The sequence below is a fragment of the Trematomus bernacchii genome, unplaced genomic scaffold (genome assembly GCF_902827165.1).
Source record: "Trematomus bernacchii unplaced genomic scaffold, fTreBer1.1, whole genome shotgun sequence".
NCBI classification, from domain to species: domain Eukaryota; kingdom Metazoa; phylum Chordata; class Actinopteri; order Perciformes; family Nototheniidae; genus Trematomus; species Trematomus bernacchii.
Window position 1 is genome coordinate 3,540,824 of NW_022987869.1, and position 23,139 is coordinate 3,563,962.

The following is a 23,139-nucleotide window of genomic DNA, read 5'->3' on the forward strand; positions in this document are numbered from 1 at the left end:
ATTTAACCCTTTTAGAAGGGAAGATATGGTCATTTGTTCTGGGAATGTCATTTTCGAGCCTGAGACCTGAAAAACAGGCTCAGAGTGGAACAGGTTAAGGACATTACAGGCAAAAATATCATTTTTTCATGTACTTTTCTTTAAATTTTGGTCTATTTTGCTTCCATGTTTTCTTTCACTCTAATGGAAATAAAACTTCCAAGAAACACATATAAATGGTGTTTGTTTTACTACCATGTCTGAATTCATCTATAGCAGGGGTAGCCAACACGGTGCCCGCGGGCACTTAGTCGCCCGCAGGGGCAACGTGAGTCGCCCGCGGGGCATGTTCTAAAAATAGCTCACCAAGCAAATCCAAAATGCTAACAGTGTTAGTCAGTTCAGCTAGCATGGCTAGCTCGATCTACTGAGCAAATAAAAGAACAATCATCTGAGACCAGTATTGTGCAGATTAAAACAGTGCAGTGTGTTAGAAATTAAAATCAATGTTTTATGGCATAATTTAGTCTAAAACATACCGTCAGTTTAAAAGCAGTTTTATGAAGAACTCATTGATTCCAGTATTGTGTTCACACCTTAAAAGGTGTGAAAGGAGGGATTGTTAGATATTAAAATCAATGTTGATGTGGCGTAATTTGAATGAAATACACTATTTCATTTAAATCTGTTTTATTCTGAAAACCGAAGATTCACATGTGACTTCCGGTTTTCCGCTGGTGAATTTCGTCATTTCCGGTTAGCATTAGCTTGTTGCGAAATGCTACGTTTTCAAACCGTGAATTGAAGGTGAAATAACGTGATGTTGTACACTAAACACCCTGAGTTTAACACTCATTTATTGACGCTGGAATGAGGTTTATTAGGGAATGTTTAGATGACCACAGACATCAGAGTGATGTAATTTAGCAGCAGAAACCGACAGGATTTGCATTGGACACGCCCCCGTCGACGCCGGCCAATAGGAGAAGACTACAGGTCTTACCCGGGAGACCCAAGAAGGATCTCGCTCTCTCTTTGCCCCCAGCTGACCCAGCGTGGACACGGGCCAAAACAGCTGGCAGGGAGAAATCACCAACGAGCACATTTCTTTTGTAAACCACCGCATCTTTTGTGTAATTAAATGCTGTTAACTTGTATAAGCTTGCCTTGACTCTTTTCAGTCTCTCCTGCTCTCGGGGTTCAAGAATAACTAACATTTGGCAACCACGAAGGGACTCTGAGACTGGAGAGTACTGGAAGAAGGGAAAGCTGCAGCTAACTAGCATCACAACAGGCGGCAGATAGAGGATTTTTTGGCTGGGCCGAAATCACAGGTGAGACAGTTACCTGTTTAATTAAAAACTGTATAGTTAAATAACTTACATTAGGTGCAAGCGTTGGTGGTGCGGTTTTGTTTATAGTGTTTCTTCGGCGCCGCCCGATTAATGTGAATATTAAAGACCTTTGGGAAGGCACTAGAAGTTATCTAGTTATCTATCCAATTTACATTGGACTGGCTCCAAATAGTGTTAAGATCTCTGGGGAGGTACGAGCCATGCTCTGTTTAGCACTGGACTGGGTCCGTTCATGTTAGTTTATATGTTTGATGTGTTAAACCGGCGTAGTCTCGTTTAATAAAGTATATTGTGTGGAGTTCTTAAGCCGAAAAGTATATTTTTGTGTGATGTTCTAAGCCGGAAAGATTGTGTACAAGATTGGTATAAGATCAGCTTTTAAGGTCAGCATCTATAGAATTTAGAGCTAAGATAAATGAAGTTTGTATTGGAGTGTTTCAAGCAGTGTGGTTTTCAATTGCATCAAATGTTCCCATTGTTCCCCTCCCCTTCCCCCAGTCACATGAGGTTAATGCTAAGCTAGTTAGCTAGCCAGTTGGCATTACTAGGTGATACAACTGGTAACTACTGGGATGGTGGATACACAGGGATGGTGTAGATGAACATTGAGAGTAGATTAAGTTGTTTTTGTTTTTCATGCTTTTCAAAGAAAGTAATTTGAACTTTATTTGGGTAAATAAACCGGAAGTAGGTTTATGAACTGGAAGTATTAGTTGATACATTTGAAAGGAGTTAAAAATAAAGCAGCTCCCCTAGCGGACATAAGTGTTACAGTCAATACATTCTTCACCACACACAGATAAAGATTACATGTGGTTTCTCTGAATTGAAGTATTGTAGTTATGACATTTGCATAATTTCATAAACTTCAGAATACACTGTACACAGTTTATTTGAATTTTCATATTTTAAAGGTCAAAACCATACACTGTACATTTTTTATTTTTTAAATTTCTGATTTTAAAATTTGCATAATTTCTAATTTACTTTATTAATTTTTTATTAAAAAAAATAAATAAATAAAACTAAAAAAGAATCCCAGATATTGAAGTTAAGTTCGGATGACATAGGATATTTTTTATCAGGACAGAAGGTACTATTCAGTAGATTAGTGATTCATCTTTGATACATTTAATAACTATGTCCAACTACTTAAGAAATATGTCACTAAATGACACTAAGTTAAGAGTATTCTCAATGCCAGGCTCAACTGCAGATATTAAGGAGAGGGTAAACATCAGGTCAGATGCTATGACAGCGCCAAAAGATAGACAGAAGACATGGAACAGAATAGAGAAACTGTTCGAGCAGTGGCAAACGAGAGGATTGATTCCAGCAGATGATAAACCTGGACCAACGAAAGCCCATAGAAAAGCAGTAGTTGAATATGAGAATGGAGAATACCTACAACAGCAAGAGGCATGGATCAAAGCTGGACGACCCTCGTGGTATGGACCTGGAAAAAGCGCTATGAACAAAGCTGAAGAAAGAAAAGCTAGAGTTACAAGTCTGATACTCCATCTAAAATATGCCAGCCAGGGATTGACAACAAGCTTACATTTGGTAGAAGCAGCAGATCTGCCAGTAAATGAAGACACAGCAGAAATAACAGAAGAGGCTCCAGTTATCCAAACTCCAAAGCCGTATCCAAGCCTGACCGAAGTGCCTCCTCCCGACATATCAGAGAACAACCCTTCTCACCAAGCATCAATTCAAGCCCCAAATGTGAAAGAAGTGGCGTTTGAGGTAAGAATCCTATCCAGTGTCAACCAGCTGATGGAAGCAGAACTCATCAGAGAGGAAGAGTTCAAAAGAAGAATGGAAGCAGAACACATCAGAGAGGAAGAGTTCAACAGAAGAATGGAAGCAGAACTCATCAGAATGGAAGCAGAACTCATCAAAAGAATGGAAGAAAGACAAAGACAAGAACAAGAAGAAAGGAAAATATGGGAAAAAGAGCAAGAAGAGAACAATTACCAAACTGGTTGCTCTCCTGAACCAACACATTCTGCAGATGAAAGATTCCAAGAAATTAAGGAAGAAAGAAAACGACAAATAACTAAAAAATGGGGAGAATCTCAAACAAAACGCCGAACAAATTACTCTCCTGACAAAGACTATTCCAAAGGAGATGAAGATGAAGATGACGACGACGGCAGTACACAGTTTGTAACCAGTAGACACTCCCCCTACCAAGAACAGTCACAGCAACGACGCAGATTTGCATCTCCCTCAGAGAACAATAGTAGGGACGAATACCCTGGGACATGCCCCAAAGCTGGAAGAATCAAGACCAGTGCACATACCTTCATGCCATTGATAGCGGCTGAGAGAGGAGGATTTGACTACCAACCATGGGCTCACAGGGACATGGAATCATTAGTGGCAAAGCTACCTCCACTCACCCAAGGAGGTCAGAAGTGGGTGAAAGATCTGGAGAAGTACACTGTCCAAGACCACCTGTGCTTGGGAGACATGAGGGCACTGCTTAGACGGATAGAAGGCAGACTAGAGGCAAGAGCAGTAGATTTCTTGGCCAAATGCACCAACTCTCCAGATGACACTTCATTCAACAATATCAGGTCGAGCTATTGGGCTGCTATTCGTAGCATCTACCCGACAACACGCAGTTTACACGCCCTCAACAGCCTGAGAAAAGAACCGGGGGAGGACATGCATACCTTCCTGAAGAGATGTGAAGGAGTGTGGGAGGACTGCACTGGAGAACGACATGACGTTTCTCCGGCTGTCGTAATGTTGTGGAAGAACGCGGTCATTAAAGCCCTTCCCCGATCAGTTCAGGCATGCCTGGAAGCCGTGGTGGGATTAGAAGCTAAACTCCCAGAAGAATGTAAACAAAATCTCATTCACCACGACATGACATACCAGGCAACACAGAGGGAAAATGACGAAGTGATGAAAGCACTAAAACTAAGACTTTTGAAGATACAAGTAGCTGAGAAAGATGCAGAAGCTGAGAAAAATGCCGAAGCTGAGAGAAATGCCGAAGCTGAGAAAGAGGCCGAAGCTAATAAAAACAAGAAATCGACAAAGCAGATGGCCATACTAGCAGAGAAGGCAGGGCGAACACCTCCAACAGTTCAAACTCAGGAAGAGCCAGAGAATCAAATGCAGAACCAACAAAGCGGAGGAAGAAGTCTCCAAAATGGTGGCTGCTACACATGTGGTCAGACGTCACATTGATCCAATGAATGTCCCACACAACTCCAGCAACAGCAAGCACCTGTGTATCTTCCTACCCAAGTACAGCCACAAGCACCACAGTATCTTCAACAGCAAACACCTGTGTATCTTCCTACCCAAGTACAGCCACAAGCACCACAGTATCTTCAACAGCAAACACCTGTGTATCTTCCTACCCAAGTACAGCCACAAGCACCACAGTATTTTCAACAGCAAACACCTGCATATCCTCTTACCCAAGTACAGCCGCAAGCACAGGTATACCCTCCCATACAATAAAAGGGACAATGGAGAGGAAAGCAACGATCAAGAGGGAGAAGGGATGATGGCTGCTTCATATGTGGTGATTGTAGACATTTGGCCAGAGATTGCCCCACTCAGCAATATCCACCACAATGTAGCCCCTCACAATACAGAGGAGAACCAGTGTTAGATATTAGGAAAATTGAGGCGGAAGCATATGCCAGGTCCATGATGAATATTTCTGTTGGATCAGGTGATTGGGTGAAAGTAAAAATCCACAAGATTAACTCATTGCAACCTGTATGGAGTGGACCATGGGAAGTTGTAGAACGCACTGCAGATGCACTCCGGATCAGAGTTAACAAAGGAACATGTTGGCACTTTCTTGCAAATTGTGTAGCCGTACCGCCACATTTCCAGAAACGGCACGGCAGTTGGAACTGATTTTGGAAAAAACTGGTACAACACAATAAGTAATTGAACATTTTTAGGAAAGGCACCACCAGAGAAAAAACACATTTTTACACTCAAACTATTTCCAAGTCATAGACAAGGAATTTAGATAATATAAACTTAATGTTCACCAAAAGTAATAAGTATAACAGAAAGTAGACATGGGCTTACACTTGAGTCAATTTACATTACTGTGATCTGATTAGTGTCCTCTGCAGGTTTTTACTGTTCTGAGAAACAGTGGGATTACAATATTGGAGAAAGTATGGAGATGTTCTTTCGTAGTGTGGGGAATGTGATGCTTGAAACATGTAAGTATTTCAATTTATAGGAGAAAATGGTTTCTTGAAAGAGTTATGTTGGGTAAATATGTAACAATGGTTGAAGTAATTTTTAGAAGGAGATTTTGTAATAACATTAGTAGACATTAATTGTGTTGTTTAGATGGCATTTAACAACTAAGACAGATAGTATGATTAGAAAAAGACAGAGTGGAAAGGGTTGAATTTTTTTAACCTCAGTGTGCTAGACTTCCTATAGGTAATGCGTCCCGAGACATGGACTCCCCCTCTGAGTCAGAAAGGCTACGACCCCGACCCTCCAAGCTGACAAAAGACCTAACCCAACAGGAGACTCCTCCTTCTCCCTCTTAGGTGCCTTACAAACAATGGACGTCCGCTCTCGGGAGCGTCGGAGTGGTGCGGTCACCCTAAGTGACAGACCTAAAGTATCCGGGATTCAGGCATCTTCCCTGGCTTGTACATTTTTGGTGATGCGCCCTGGAGGTATCAGACTATTTTAAACAACTTTTCCCCGCCTTTCAAACACTTATTCCGAGGTTTTAGCCAGTCATTTTGCACGAAATCATTTAACATTGACGGTCTCCTGAAAAAGCACATATTCTGTGCATTTTCAGGAGAGCGTCTATGTTAAATGATTTCGTGCAAAATGACTGTCTAAAACTCTCTTCCAGACATTTAAAAATACTTTCCCCGACCATTTAAACATTATTTCTGGCTTGTAAAGTGCAGTTATGCGCCCTGGAGATATTGCACTATTTACAAAATGTAGCACTCTGTTTATTTCACACCTCCAGGAGAGACCAGGGGGAAATCACCTCTCTCTGCCCGCCCACAGAGCCCCGAAGGACGGACTAGAGACCTCCAGCACCAGTCCCTAACAGTGGGACTCTGTTTATTTCACACCTCCAGGGCGGAGACCGGGAAAATCACCTCTCATTGCCCGCTCACAGAGCCCCGAAGGACGGACTAATTACCTCCAGCATGGGCCCCTAACAGTGGGACTCTGCACCTCCAGCAGAGACCAGGGGGAAATCACCTCTCTCTGCCCGCTCACAGAGCCCCAAGGACGGACTAATTACCTCCAGCATGGGCCCCTAACAGTGGGACTCTGCACCTCCAGCAGAGACCAGGGGGAAATCACCTCTCTCTGCCCCCTCACAGAGCCCCAAGGACGGACTAATTACCTCCAGCATGTCCCCATAACAGTGGGACTCTGTTTCTTTCACAGCTCCAGCAGAGACCAGGGGAAAATCACCTCTCTCTGCCCGCTCACAGAGCCCCAAGGACGGACTAATTACCTCCAGCATGTCCCCATAACAGTGGGACTCTGTTTCTTTCACAGCTCCAGCAGAGACCAGGGGAAAATCACCTCTCTCTGCCCGCTCACAGAGCCCCAAGGACGGACTAATTACCTCCAGCATGGGCCCCTAACAGTGGGACTCTGCACCTCCAGCAGAGACCAGGGGGAAATCACCTCTCTCTGCCCCCTCACAGAGCCCCAAGGACGGACTAATTACCTCCAGCATGTCCCCATAACAGTGGGACTCTGTTTCTTTCACAGCTCCAGCAGAGACCAGGGGAAAATCACCTCTCTCTGCCCGCTCACAGAGCACCGAAGGACGGACTCGAGACCTCCAGCATGTCCCCATAACAGTGGGACTCTGTTTCTTTCACAGCTCCAGCAGAGACCAGGGGAAAATCACCTCTCTCTGCCCGCTCACAGAGCCCCAAGGACGGACTAATTACCTCCAGCATGGGCCCCTAACAGTGGGACTCTGTTTCTTTCACAGCTCCAGCAGAGACCAGGGGAAAATCACCTCTCTCTGCCCGCTCACAGAGCACCGAAGGACGGACTAGAGACCTCCAGCACCAGTCCCTAACAGGGGGACTCTGTTTATTTCACACCTCCAGGGCGGAGACCGGGAAAATCACCTCTCATTGCCCGCTCACAGAGCCCCGAAGGACGGACTAATTACCTCCAGCATGGGCCCCTAACAGTGGGACTCTGCACCTCCAGCAGAGACCAGGGGGAAATCACCTCTTTTTGCCCGCTCACAGAGCCCCAAGGACGGACTAATTACCTCCAGCATGGGCCCCTAACAGTGGGACCTCCATAACCTTGCACACCCTGAGTCCCCGGGCCCCCACAGTTAAGCACTCCCCCACGGACTAAACACAGGTATTCACACCCACCAGAACCTCGTGCCCCTGGTGACCTTACAAGGGGGTGGTTTTATGGTGCTTCTGTGTCCGCCCATCAGCATCCATATTCGGCCTTCTTCACGGCATCACCCCCCCTTCTGGGCTGGAGGGTATTCTCGTGCCCCTGGTGACCTTACAAGGGGGTGGTTTTATGGTGCTTCTGTGTCCGCCCATCAGCATCCATATTCGGCCTTCTTCACGGCATCACCCCCCCTTCTGGGCTGGAGGGTATTCTCGTGCCCCTGGTGACCTTACAAGGGGGTGGTTTTATGGTGCTTCTGTGTCCGCCCATCAGCATCCATATTCGGCCTTCTTCACGGCATCACCCCCCCTTCTGTGGAGGGTATTCTCGTGCCCCTGGTGGTCTTACAAGGGGGTGGTTTTATGGTGCTTCTGTGTCCGCCCATCAGCATCCATATTCGGCCTTCTTCACGGCATCACCCCCCCTTCTGGGCTGGAGGTTCAAACACTTTAACTTTTGTTCACCCTCCTCTGGCTTACACCTCCTCCGCCAACACTTGAGCGCTCATCACAGGGTTCAGCACCAAGGAGAGTGCCTCCCCGGTGCTGATGGAAAGTGGCACTTTTTCTGCCCCTGGTAACCATCAAGGTTATTGTTTTTTTTTTATTTTTTTTTTATTAAAAAACACAGTACACAGAGGCTAAAACATAAACTATTTACACGTACTACTGCTGCTATAACAGTACTACTAAATTTCTTAACCTACGTTTTAAAGTGCAGTTATGCGCCCTGGAGGTGTTGCACTATTAACAAAATGTATGCCCAGGATTCTGGCACCTTTCCTGGCTTGTAAAGTGCAGTTATGCGCCCTGGAGATATTGTACTATTTACAAAATGTATACACAGGATTATAATAATAATTATATACACGGTATACATATTCACAATGTTTAGCGGGATTCAGGGGACCAAATTAGGCGTCTAATTCTTACGGTGCACCAGGGCAAACAGGTTGAGTCCACGGCCCCTGCCCCATCATCAGGAGTGTCAACCAGCCCCGGTCCCGACTTCATTGGCCTCTTTCCCTCCCGCTTCCGCTTCCGCTGCTGCTGCCGCTCCAATGACCCATCAGGTGAAGATGATACAGCAGTACTGTTATAGCAGCCCTCTTCGGAGGTCTCCCCATCTGACAGCGGTAGACATCCTTCTGATGATGATGCAGCTGCTGCCGCATCTGATGACGCCCTGAACATGGAGCGGATTCTCAATGCCTCCTTTATACCTGGCGCATTCGCGTAGAACCGGTCCGCCGTGGTTACGTCGTGACACATAAACCTGGCGAGAATCGACCGGCTTTCTGGATCTTGGTGATGCTTGATATTGTCAGCCAGGGCAGTGCGCAGGATTGTGAAGGTGACGGCTGTTTCTAGCCCAGCATCAGCCCATGCCCTCTTCAAGTGAGCGTTCAGGTTCTTGGAGGCCCGATTCCCCCTTGTGAAAAGGAAGAATTCATTCTGAGGACCCAGCAATGCCTCTTTAATCCCCATCCACCGCATGACCCAGCTAAACTGCCTCTACTGTAAGCGCCAGCTGTGCTTCGCCATATGTCTTGGCCGTCTTGTGATCCTGCACATGGATGATGTAGCCCTCAGCAGTTCCCCTTATGGCTGCCTCTAAGACCTCACTGTTTTTCATGTTTGCGTACACGCCCGTACGGTGGCCATACAGGAGGCTCCAATGGAGGGTGAGATAGCCATAGAGAAGCTTCTGGGTGGTTGAGGTCGGCGTGCCGGCCATCAGGTCGAGGAGCTCCGGGATGCGCTTCTCAGCGGCCGCCATGGCGGCGAGAAGCTCCGCCTGGCTCGGCAGACGATCCAGTTTGTTCCTCTTCACCTTAAACTGATGTAGAGTGACTGCCTTATTCAAGTGTTTCATGTTGGCTTTCACCTCTCTCATTATGTGGGTCATATCAGACTGGGTGAGCTTGCACCCCCGGGGCTTTGACTCAGACATGTACCCCATGAACTGGTGCACATTCTTCAGGAAGAACTCTGATGTTGTGACTGCCCGGCCCGGCTTTACAATATACTCGCTCCAGCCACGGATCATCTTCATGTTTCTTAGGAACAGCCAGTCTGACAGGCGGTTAACACCATGGGCCATGTATACTATGAAGTTCTTTATCCGGCTGATCTTCGACACAACATTGTCTTTCTGTTTTACTGTCGGAGCGACACCCAAACAGTGATCCAAGTATGTCTGAAGGTACGCCTCCATGCTTCTAGGCAACGTGATTTCACGCATGGTATTCCCCCGTCCACACCCAGTGGACCAGTAATTTGAGGGAGAGGGCAAGTCATTAGCCAGCTTAGAGGCACGGGTCTTCCGGCATACAGGGGTCTCGCTACCGGAGGCTACTGCAAACATGACAGTTTCCACCGGGGTCTTCACAGGGGTCTCGCTACCGGAGGCTACTGCAAACATGACAGTTTCCACCGGGGTCTTCACAGGGGTCTCGCTACCGGAGGCTACTGCAAACATGACAGTTTCCACCGGGGTCTTCACAGGGGTCTCGCTACCGGAGGCTACTGCAAACATGACAGTTTCCACCGGGGTCTTCACAGGGGTCTCGCTACCGGAGGCTACTGCAAACATGACAGTTTCCACCGGGGTCTTCACAGGGGTCTCGCTACCGGAGGCTACTGCAAACATGACAGTTTCCACCGGGGTCTTCACAGGGGTCTCGCTACCGGAGGCTACTGCAAACATGACAGTTTCCACCGGGGTCTTCACAGGGGTCTCGCTACCGGAGGCTACTGCAAACATGACAGTCTTCACCGGGGTCTTCACAGGGGTCTCGCTACCGGAGGCTACTGCAAACATGACAGTCTTCACCGGGCCCTTCTCAGGGGTCTCGCTACCGGAGGAAACTGGTAATATGACAGTCTTCACTGGGCTCTTCACAGGGTTCTTGACCGGTCTCTTTCCACCGGAGGCTACTGCAAGCATGACAGTCTTCACTGGGCTCTTCACAGGGTTCTTGACCGGTCTCTTCCCACCGGAGGCTACTGCAAGCATGACAGTCTTCACCGGGCTCCTCACAGGGGTCTCGCTACCGGAGGTTACTGGGGACTGCATGACAGTCTTCACCGGGCTCTTCACAGGGGTATTGCTGCCTGAGGCTACTGTGTTTATGCCGGAGGTACTTGGGATTGCCAGGCCCTTAAATCGTATACATTCGTCCTCTTCCTCAAGAACAGCAGCACTCTGCTTCCTGGGTTTTAGCTCCTTTTTCAGCCTGGAGCGCAGGGTCTTCACCTCATCATTGAGGGCATCCTTCTGAGCCCTCAATGCCACATTTTCCAGCATCACCTGCCTGCAGTCCTCGTTGTCACACTCGGTATGTGGGGAGAAGGGTGGAGGGTGCCCGGGGTATTCCTCCTCATTGTCTATATCCAATGATGTAGCCATTCCAATGATGGGGTTAGTCTCACGGAGGTCATGGAGCAACTGCAGTGCCACACTATGCTTCAGCCTTGCCATGACCTGATGTGCCTCATGTCGGGACAACTCAGGGTGGTCATGTTTTACATGACGGTCCAGTCTCTTCCCAGCGTACGAACACCCAGCGATGGGACAGGGTTTGGTCCGAACATTTATCCTTCCACTGGCTATTTTCAGGAGGATTCCCCTCTCCTCCAAGTTCCGCACTGCATGCTTGTGCTTAAGGTGTTTGTTCAATGCCAGATAGAAGAGTCTGCACACCGGGCATTCAGATGACATCCTTCCTGAAACACACATAATGAATTTGATCAAAATTATGTTATAGTTCTCCGTTTATATGCGTTAGCGTGAGCGGTGGTTGCGACACTGGGTCCGATGCATCAATTCATGGTGCATGGACGAAGGGAAGTATTGGGTTACCACCGGGTCAGATGGTCCCACTTCCGCACCAACGCGGGGCTGGTGATGGCAACATTGGGTCCGATGCATCAATACATGGTGCCCCGACCATGAGAGGGTTTGGGGTACCCCGGAACCAGGCACCACCCCAGCAGGAAACGGGTTGTATGGTCAAAGGAGGAAAGAGTGATAGAACCGGGGTAAAGCAAAGAAAGTGTCCGACAATAGTGACTTGTGAGGCGGCCAGAGAGTCTGTCATATCTCGGTCCTATCCTCCAGGCAACGCTGTGGCCAAAACTGGGCTAAAAACTAAAAAAACTAAAAAATATTTCATCCAGGGAAATTTGGGTGAAAATGAAAAAAAAGTACCCGGAAATAGTGCTTCATTAGCCAGCAGCAGTCCCCTGTCGACTCATGTGACATTCCTACAGGGTTACATAGAACCAGGGTGTGGGCTCCGAGCCATCTCCGAGACATCTCTAGTCCGTGTTGATAATGGGGGAAATGTACCCCAAAATAGTCCTTCATTAGCCAGCAGCAGTCCCCTGTCGACTCATGTGACATTCCTCCAGGGTTACATAGAACCAGGGTGTGGGCTCCGAGCCATCTCCGAGACATCTCTAGTCCGTGTTGATAATGGGGGAAATGTACCCCAAAATAGTCCTTCATTAGCCAGCAGCAGTCCCCTGTCGACTCATGTGACATTCCTCCAGGGTTACATAGAACCAGGGTGTGGGCTCCAAGCCATCTCCGAGACATCTCTAGTCCGTGTTGATAATGGGGGAAATGTACCCCAAAATAGTCCTTCATTAGCCAGCAGCAGTCCCCTGTCGACTCATGTGACATTCCTCCAGGGTTACATAGAACCAGGGTGTGGGCTCCGAGCCATCTCCGAGACATCTCTAGTCCGTGTTGATAATGGGGGAAATGTACCCCAAAATAGTCCTTCATTAGCCAGCAGCAGTCCCCTGTCGACTCATGTGACATTCCTCCAGGGTTACATAGAACCAGGGTGTGGGCTCCGAGCCATCTCCGAGACATCTCTAGTCCGTGTTGATAATGGGGGAAATGTACCCCAAAATAGTGCATCATGACTCAGCAATCATCACACTCAACTTTGGTGAGAACCGGGCAAAGGGGTCAAAATCCGTCAATGTGGGGGGTGAAACGGCTGTACGCGAGCCCTGGGGGGGCACCCGGGACCGGGCAGTGCCCCCGGCAGAAGGAACCGGGTCAAACGGGCCAAAACAGGAAAAAAAAATAAAAATAAAAAGAACCAGGCAAAAGGGGGGAAAATGGGAAAAAAGTGTCCGAAAATAGTGCCTCATGACCCCGCAGGAGTCCCCCGCGGACTCCCCTGACATTCCTCCATGGTCGAAATCATCCAACTCAACTTTGGTGAGAACCGGGAAAAGGGGTCAAAATGTAAAAATTGTACCCCAAAATAGTGCCTCATGACCCCGCAGGAGTCCCCCGCGGACTCCCCTGACATTCTTCCATGGTCGAAATCATCCAACTCAACTTTGGTGATAACCGGGCAAAGGGGTCAAAATGTAAAAATTATACCCCAAAATAGTGCCTCAAAATCGGGTAGAGTCACCTGCAAAGTGCCCTCGCATTCCTCCATGGCTCAAAATGTCGAACTTAAACTATTTGGAGAACCAGAGAAATGTAAAAAATACGCCCCAAAATAGTGCCTCAAAATCGGGTAGAGTCACCTGCAAAGTGCCCTCGCATTCCTCCATGGCTCAAAATGTCGAACTTAAACTATTTGGAGAACCAGAGAAATGTAAAAAATACGCCCCAAAATAGTGTCTCATAATCGGGTAGAGTCACCTGCAAAGTGCCCTCGCATTCCTCCATGTCAAACTTTAAGTATTGAGAGAACCAGGCTGGGGGGTCCTTGCGCCACAAAATTAGGCCCACTCAAAGTGCTTGGTGAGCGGATACATTCTTCCATGATTTGCAACAGCCGTTATTTTTCTGAGTGCACCCAAAAACTGGGTTTCCGATTTCGTGCAGACGGTAGTTTGAAAAGTATGGATGAATCTTTTTGACAGAGAAGTGGAAATGAAGCCCAGGGACTTTTTCCCCTTCTCCGTTGTACCAACCATCGGAGAAGGGGAAAAATCGGCCCGAAGCGCCAATAGTCTGGCCCCTTCTCCCGTTGGCACTCTGTCATTTTTTTGACAATTTTTCAAAACTTCATTTTTGATTATTTTAAGTTATAATTAAGCGTTTTCTTCAATTTTTTTTGCTTTCCACGGGTGGGGGCGCCTGGCAGGCCGCCTATGAGCACCCAAATTCGGCCTGGATCATCCAGGATTTGTGGGCTAAGCTCCATAAACTGACTAAATCACCCAGAGAGGTCACCTTTCTAGCCCAAATATATATAATACAAATACATTTAAATAGTAAAAGGTGCACTTGTGCTCTGCATTACCCGGAATTTTATTTTCATAGCCCCATGATAGTGATTAAAAATCATTTTCATGGGAAAAAGTGTTAAAACGCCTGATTAAATTATATGCAGGACCCCAGTGAGCTCCAGACTATGTGCATTGTGTTGGGGAACCATATAAATGATAGAATAAATGCATTTAAATGCAAAAATAATGATTTTAAATCATTTTAGGGGGACAATTGTGGAGAGGAGCCTGAAAATGACTCTGCAGCAGGCTGCCTATGAGCACCCAAATTCGGCCTTCTTCACGGAACCACGACCCCTTCTGTGGAGGGTATTCTCGTGCCCCTGGTGAGCACACAATGACCCAGGAAAGAGTCTTCAAAACACAGGTAAAAGTGTGTTAAACAGTGGGGTAACATGTTTGAAATGACAGCACACTGCTGCTTGTTGGCAGGCTGACTCACTTGACTTGTCTCACACACACCCAGGGGGGGAGAAAGAGGACACATTGGAGCACACAATGACCCAGGAAAGAGTCTTCAAAACACAGGTAAAAGTGTGTTAAACAGTGGGGTAACATGTTTGAAATGACAGCACACTGCTGCTTGTTGGCAGGCTGACTCACTTGACTTGTCTCACACACACCCAGGGGGGGAGAAAGAGGACACATTGACCCAGGAAAGAGTCTTCAAAACACAGGTAAAAGTGTGTTAAACAGTGGGGTAACATGTTTGAAATGACAGCACACTGCTGCTTGTTGGCAGGCTGACTCACTTGACTTGTCTCACACACACCCAGGGGGGGAGAAAGAGGACACATTGGAGCACCCAATGACCCAGGAAAGAGTCTTCAAAACACAGGTAAAAGTGTGTTAAACAGTGGGGTAACATGTTTGAAATGACAGCACACTGCTGCTTGTTGGCAGGCTGACTCACTTGACTTGTCTCACACACACCCAGGGGGGTGAAAGAGCACACAATGACCCAGGAAAGAGTCTTCAAAACACAGGTAAAAGTGTGTTAAACAGTGGGGTAACATGTTTGAAATGACAGCACACTGCTGCTTGTTGGCAGGTAAACATTGTTTAATTGTTTAAGTGTTTTTAAATGTATGGAACAGTGTTTTGTCTCTTTCAAAACTCTCCCGTCATTGGCCGGATACATGGGGACGATTTTATATTCACTATGACCGTTACTATTCCAGTGAGACGAAGTACGTCCGGTGACGGGAGTGATCCCATGTTAATTTTGTCCAAAAACCAGAGCATTCCCTTATCCATCGAACAGACAGAGAACCAGAGCTGAACCAACAACAACAACAACAAGACTGCAGCCAGAACTGCAGCCAGAACTAACTCCACCTGTGGCATCCAGAACCAAACGGCATGCTGACATACAGAGAGATACTCTCATCAGTCCCTCAGACAGGACATGAAGTTCCAAGCTGAGCCACGAGATTTGGCACAAGAGCAAAGTGTGGGACATGAGAGCAGAATCCGCCCTCCATAAAAACAGTAGAGAGACTGTAAAGGAGGAGATGAAATGCAAAGCAGTACAAGAACAGTGGCATGATGTGGGCTGCAGATGTAACCAGGCCAAAGGCTGCCTAAAAGAGTTACAGCCGATGGATTCAAGAGCTGATGGACTGAAGAGAAGACAGAATCAGAGGAGTTGGCATGGTCGATTGGAAGTGAGGAGGCCGGGGTCACGGCTTGAGAAAACCAGGGGAAGAGAACAGGAAAACGGGAATGAGTGAGTTTACACATAAACACACTTATTCACAAAACGCACATAAAAGTGACCACATTTAAAGAACTTGAATTGACTTAATAAATACGTAAAGACAAAAAGATGTATTAACCAAAGACAAAAAGATGTATTAACCATGAATTAATCAATTGGTAAATTAAAATAGCAGTAAAAAGGAAACTATTAAAGTAAAATGAGAATCATTCTAAAACACACTGAGGGATAAAGGGGGAGACATGATGGAAACATTCACTACACTTTAAGCAGTGGGTGTTTGAGTACAGAGTAGAACTATATTCTTCAATCTTTCCATCATGTTAACAAATTGTTCGTTAAGAGATTCTTATTCATGTGTGAATAAAGTGGTGATTTAATTTGTTACAATATTGATCTACAGATTAAAGGGATAGTTTTAGGAACCACTGTATAAATTCAGACACATCTTTATTTGTATGGATAATGTTAAAGGGAGAGCTAGGACCAAGCCAAATATAGTATTCCAATCTAAAGTATTGATTTCACCATTGTGGCATAGTTATCACCATAGGAGGGCTTTAAGATGGAAATATGAAATGACTTCTGTTTTAAATCCTTGATGAAGGAGGGAGTAATTGCTGCATGTTCGAACACCCAAGGTTCCACACACTGCTAAGGGGATTAACATTGTTTTTTAAGTAGACCAGAAAAGGGGTTTAAGTGACATTATAAGGAGTTATGAAATGCAGAGCTACACAGATCCTAATAATGTTTTGACTCAAGATAATAGCCACATGTACGTACGTTTCTGAAATAGATATTTTAGACATTTTAATACTAATTAGGTGTAAATAAACTGCAGTAGTAGTACTATAAGGAAGTGAATTTTGTACCAAATTTCAAGAAAGGTGGGAGGCAGAAGTCCCAATGAAAAGTTAGAACCATCTTGAAAATCATAGTTGAAATCGTGAATGAATAAGGAATGGCGCTCCGCATATGACATATTTTTGTAGATAAAGGGTACCCGCCTATGCTGAATTACCTCTGTAAAGACTCTGCAGAGCACGACATGGCCAACAGACCGAGACCAAATGACCTTTGACCCTGACTGACAGTGTGACAAAAGCACTGTCAATGACTGACTCTGGGGTGTACCTGACCACACTTGACTTGACAACCAGACAGTATGAGTGTGAATGAATGCCGGCATGTGATCAGTGTAACTGCATGATTCTAAAACAATAACTAACCAAGCATGGTTTTGGACTAACATATTATTTTGGAGCTCCAAGGGAAACGAGAGGTTTCCTATAATTCCACAAAAATGGGAAACCGCACATGGGACCCGTTTCTAATCTACTTGATGATATTTTACTCCCACAGGAGTTGGCGTTTTGCAAATGAAAAACTCAAACTATAATTTGAAGATTCTGTTTCTTTTAGGACTGAAAGATGGAGAGAAACACTTATTTTCACTGAGGTGTTTACTGTGGAAAGATAATAATAATGGATGTAAAATTGCTATGTCTCTAACCAAAATGTAACTGAAAGTTTTCTTTCATGTGTAAAAAGGGGGGAGAGTGTATAATGTATAACGTCAACATGGCTGTCAAATTCACAATTTAAATTTTTCTTTTAGGGATTGAAAGAAACCTTCTGCCCCAACCTAGATGTTGAAACTGAGCATTGAATGATAGTTTTAGAATGAACCTGCTCCATATCTGGGGATAAGATACTGTTTGATGAATGTTGACATGTTTCTAAATATTGATTGCATTTTGAACAGGTAACACAGACGCAGTGGCCAAGGGGCTACTGTGAGAGATGTAATTCCAGAATGGAATACCAAAGAAGTTGACTTGTGATAATGAAACAATTTTGTAATATTTTAACAGACATTAGAGTAACTGAGGTTTGAAATATAGAAAGAACATAGTAATGTAATGACACAGAATTTAATTTAGACAACATCTTGTAACTAGCCTGGTAAAGAAATAGAAGTAAAAGCCATGGACTTTATTGTTTAGGTCATTATGGGGATATACATTGAATTTAAAATAGAAAGACATTTGATGACAGTATGTTGGAATTCTGTATTCATTTTTCAGCTTGATAATAGACAGGTAGAAGCAGTATTGCCAGGTGCAACTGATGGGATTTCTGCACACGAGCCAAGCAGAGAATGACGTACCTTTTATAGGACAGATACACTCAGGAAACCACACTCTGACAGCATTATGACTTCAGTTGTTTTTAAATCCATAATGAAATTGTATTACATAACGTTAGTGTGTGTCTTTACCAGAAACAGGAATAGTTCATTGTTATATTTAGATTTGAAAAAGATTACAAGGATTTTATTTAGGAACAACACAGATGCTCATCAGACATTTCGAGCTATTGAAATATGTTATTTAGTTCACCATGAAGATGTTTTATTTTGTTTGTAACATATGCCGAGTATTAAGATTCAGATATCAGCAGGTTCTGAATTATTATTCCTCTGTCCCACAACCAACAAGAATGTGGATGGGGAGAACTATATCTGATATAACCAGCAGAGATTCCTAAATCACACCAGAGACACAGTAAAAGGATGACACAAACAGTCACATAAAAACAGACCGATAGAATAGCGCTAGACATTAGTTGGAAAAGGGAGTGTGCAACACTGAAGAGGATAGGATTGTTTAAATAAAGAGTAATATTTTCAGATAGTTTTATCCTTCTTATATTTTGTGAAAGAACAAGTGCCTTTACACCAGATACAGTATGAAGATGATATATATGATGTGAAAGGAGGGAGTTCGACGTTTTCCATACCAAGCTAATTGCTGCTATTTTACGAAGTGATATTAAAGGTTTAAGCTAGAAGTTATGCACAAATGAAAAACTTCGCATTTATGATAACTATGTATTGTTACTATTTGTATTTTCTACCCTTTATGAGTTATGTACTATGCAAAGTTCAGATGAAGAACTCATTGATTTCAGTATTATGTTCATACCTTAAAGGGTATGAAAGGAGGGATTGTTAAAAACCAAGCTAATTGCTGCTATTTTGAAAAGTGATATTGAATGTTAAAACTAGAAGTTTAAGCACAAAGGAAAACTTATGTTGAAGACCAACCGAAGTATTTTTTGTATTTTTGATGACTGTTATTTGAACCATTCCATTTTGATAGTATGTTTTTTATATGAGTTATGTACTATGCAAAGTTCAGATGAAGAACTCATTGATTTCAGTATTGTGTTCACACCTTAAAAGGTGTGAAAGGAGGGATTGTTAGAAATTAAAATCAATGTTTTATGGCATAATTTAGTCTAAAACATACCGTCAGTTTAAAAGCAGTTTTATGAAGAACTCATTGATTCCAGTATTGTGTTCACACCTTAAAAGGTGTGAAAGGAGGGATTGTTAGATATTAAAATCAATGTTGATGTGGCGTAATTTGAATGAAATACACTATTTCATTTAAATCTGTTTTATTCTGAAAACCGAAGATTCACATGTGACTTCCGGTTTTCCGCTGGTGAATTTCGTCATTTCCGGTTAGCATTAGCTTGTTGCGAAATGCTACGTTTTCAAACCGTGAATTGAAGGTGAAATAACGTGATGTTGTACACTAAACACCCTGAGTTTAACACTCATTTATTGACGCTGGAATGAGGTTTATTAGGGAATGTTTAGATGACCACAGACATCAGAGTGATGTAATTTAGCAGCAGAAACCGACAGGATTTGCATTGGACACGCCCCCGTCGACGCCGGCCAATAGGAGAAGACTACAGGTCTTACCCGGGAGACCCAAGAAGGATCTCGCTCTCTCTTTGCCCCCAGCTGACCCAGCGTGGACGCGGGCCAAAACAGCTGGCAGGGAGAAATCACCAACGAGCACATTTCTTTTGTAAACCACCGCATCTTTTGTGTAATTAAATGCTGTTAACTTGTATAAGCTTGCCTTGACTCTTTTCAGTCTCTCCTGCTCTCGGGGTTCAAGAATAACTAACAAGTGCATGTAGTTTATTTTACCTTCGTTGTCCCGGCATGACTTTGTGCTGTGGACGGTTCCCAGGTCGGCTAACTAACAACGGAAACTGCCTTCAGTAGAAGCTTCTGGATCCCGTTCTCCGAGTAAATCTCCAGAAGCGCCGACACATCATCATCACTCCACCGCTCCGCTGATTTATTTGGTGTTGCCATAGCTGCTTTCACAAAAGTAATCTCTTCGTTGGTGCGCTGCGATGACATTTTAATGCGAGCAAATAAAATGGCGGCTTCACAAAAGTCTTTGGGAGTTTTACGGGGCGTGGTTTGCATTCCGCCCAGCCAATCAGACATATGAACCTTTTTCTCCCACGAAAGTCCTTGCTCTCTAGCAGGGACTGAAAAGTGGGTAAAAATGGTTCTGATGAATTTAGTTCCTGGGGCTTTTTGGTGTGAACGCAAATATATCGTAGTTCTGATTAACTATTGTGGGAAAAGTACTTCGGTGTGAACGCGCTATATGTGTGCACGTGCCTGCTGAGCTGGCAGAGACATGTTTTCACTGCTTCAGCATTCATCTTATGGACATGTTGAAAATGGAGATTCTGTTCAGCCACATGACCATTTATGACAAGGGTAGTTAAATTAAAATTGTGCAATGACTCATCGCTACTTTGGTGTGAAAATGCAGAGCAAGTTCTGCAATGTAATTGATTATATACTTTAATCCCTCTGAGCTGTGAGTTACATTTAAAGGAATGTACAGTTGTGTTTTCTTAAAGGTCCCCTATTATACTGCTTTTCATCAATATATTATAGGTCTCAGATATATACAAAACATGTCTCTGAAGTGTTTGGTGCGAAATACCAAACAGATCGTGCATTGCATTATCCCATAATCCCCTCTGTTTCAGCCCTGTTTCCAAAGTGCTGATTCTCTGTCTGTTACTTTAGATGAAAATAAGGAGCCCCTCCCCACGCCCCTCTGAGAGATATTTGGTTAAAAAGAACACAATGGTGCTCTAGGAGGAGATTCAGGTGATAAGGTGGGGGGGGGGGGGGGTTACCTTGGTTGCTGATTGGCTAATGGTTACACAAGCCAAAACATCGTTATGACATCATAAAGTGGCCAAAATCTGATCAGCTCATTTTCAGACAGGTTTTTATATAAATGGATCAGGACAAAAAGTGAGCGAATATTTTTTCCTGAAACTTTCAGAGTCTCTTTACACAGAGGGGACACATGGTGATGTAGAAGAGACATGAAGAAGAGGATTTTGCACAATAGGTGACCTTTAAAGCATTAGACAGCAGAGATAATTATGGGAACTAAACAACCAGGACCCTCACCTCCGATGGTGCTCTGCTGGTACTCGTGGAACTGGCCCTTGACAAAGCGCAGCACCAAGCTGGACTTCCCCACCGCGGACTCCCCCAGCAGCACCAGCTTAAACTGGCAGATCTTGTTGCTCGCTGCGGTGCTGTTGGTCCGTGCTGGTCCGCCTCGCCCTGCCATAGCGCAGTTATTTTATTCAGGAGAAAGGAGAAGAAGTCGGGAGAAGAGGGAGGAGGTCTGGTTGACTCGAGGCCTGGGTCGGTGCAGGGGCTAGATGAGGCTGAGACAGACGGGGGGGGGGCAAGTTCGGTCAGGCAGGTAGATGAGCCGGAGGAAGAGGAGACCTCACCAGTGGGAGCTGGAAAACATATTCAGTATGTTGCTGAATATGCTCTAAACAGAACAAAGGCTTTACAAGAAAACAAACACAGGATGTTTGCTGAATATTATAATCAGTGTTTAATCTAAACAATTCAACAGAGAGGAATTCTTTGTTCCAAAAAGAGATAATTCAAATAATATCTGATCTATCTTTTTTTATTTATTATTTTGTTTAGCCAAGATTAACAGTTTGACAATTATAGAGTTTAAGTTGTTGACACAGAAACACAGTGGGCGGGGCCTCCGGATAAAGAGTTGATCATTGAAGTATTCAAGTATTTTTTGTAATTCAAATAACAGAAGTTGCCGTTTTAAGCCTCAAATATGGATATTTCTCATTACTTTCGGTTCCATTTCATACTTAACATACATTTTTTGTTTTTGGATTCACAAAACAAGACATTTAATGACATCACCTTGGACTGAGAGACTGGAGTGACTCAATGGACCAAACAGTTATAGCAGGAAATTAGAGTGCTTTCCAGCATACAGTTAAAACACATCTTCCAGTGAGTCATGTCTTAAGAGATATCAGGCCATAGTTTAAAGGTATGACTTTATAGTGTGAACATCTTTGTGGCTGTTTCCATGTAATGATACCAAAACCAGATAATGACTGTCAAGTCAAAAATAGATTACTTTCAACACTGCAACCTTCGGTGACCCAATCTTGTTTGTCATGGATTCAAGTTGTATTAATAAATGTAAACTTTATTTTGACAGTCTTGTTGTAAATAGAGAGTTTACCAACAGAAAAATAGCTATAAGACCAATAGCCTAACACAGAGGTTTACTTTAAAGTATTTAATCAAGCCAAATGCAGCCCAACCTATCCACACACTTACGTGATAACAGCATTCAGAGACAATAGAAATGAGCCAACGATTTCTCCCTTCACTTGAGCCTACTTTGCATGTATGAAACCTTGCCTAATCTGTTTTTGCAGTGGAGTGATACACATGAGGTCAGCCAGCTTCTGCTTGGTCAATGGACAGGAAACACAACTCAGCTCAAAGCAGGAAGTGAAGATTGCAGAAGACATTTTACTGCTGAGCACGTTAAAACTTGGGATAGCCTGAGCTTTGTCACTGACCCAACTTCTCTCAGAAAAGCATACTGAAGAAAAGTAGGTTAGACTTTTGCTGAATGAAAAGGGAAATGTGGAGAATGAGGAGAGCTAAAGTAAGACGTCAGTGCTGATAGTCTTTAGAGTTTGGTTGTGTGAGGCCTTTTCTCGGTGCTGAGCCAGACTTAAGCTTCAGCATGTGACAGATCATGACTCAGTCAAATGAAGCATGCCACTTCTGAATATGTTATGGAAAGTGTACCAACCGTGCTACGTTGTTCATTATAGGAACACATTTCTGCCATTATGTTTTGCAGCATTAGTTTCATTTTAGAAAAAAGACCAGGTATTTTGCAGTGTTCCCCTTTTACTCAGATTACAAAAATTGGCTTTACACATGTTAAAGAAATAGTCTGTAATTTCAGCATGTTACCAAATCTGTTTACTTTTGATATAGATTTTAAAGAGGCTACATGGAAGTAAACCTGCAAACACATCAGACTTCATCAGCAGTGCACTTGAGGTCACAGTGGACTCTAACCAACAGACTGACACAATCACACAGGGCTGACAGAGCAGAGGGAATCCTTCAAAGCCGCAGCAGAGTTGGCGACGGAATAAAGACGCTCTGTTC

General features: G+C 44.3%; 1 protein-coding gene across 1 annotated transcript in view; it reads right to left on the reverse strand.

Moving 5' to 3' along the window:
• LOC117469347 (ras-related protein Rab-5C-like) overlaps window positions 1-21,416 on the reverse strand; it is a 41,527-nt gene extending 20,111 nt beyond the window's left edge. The window contains exon 1 of the mRNA XM_034113779.1: window positions 21,073-21,416. Coding sequence (XP_033969670.1) covers window positions 21,073-21,238 — 166 coding nt within the window. The 5' untranslated portion in view covers window positions 21,239-21,416. The remainder of the gene's footprint in view (window positions 1-21,072) is intronic.
• Window positions 21,417-23,139: the final 1,723 nt, after the last annotated feature.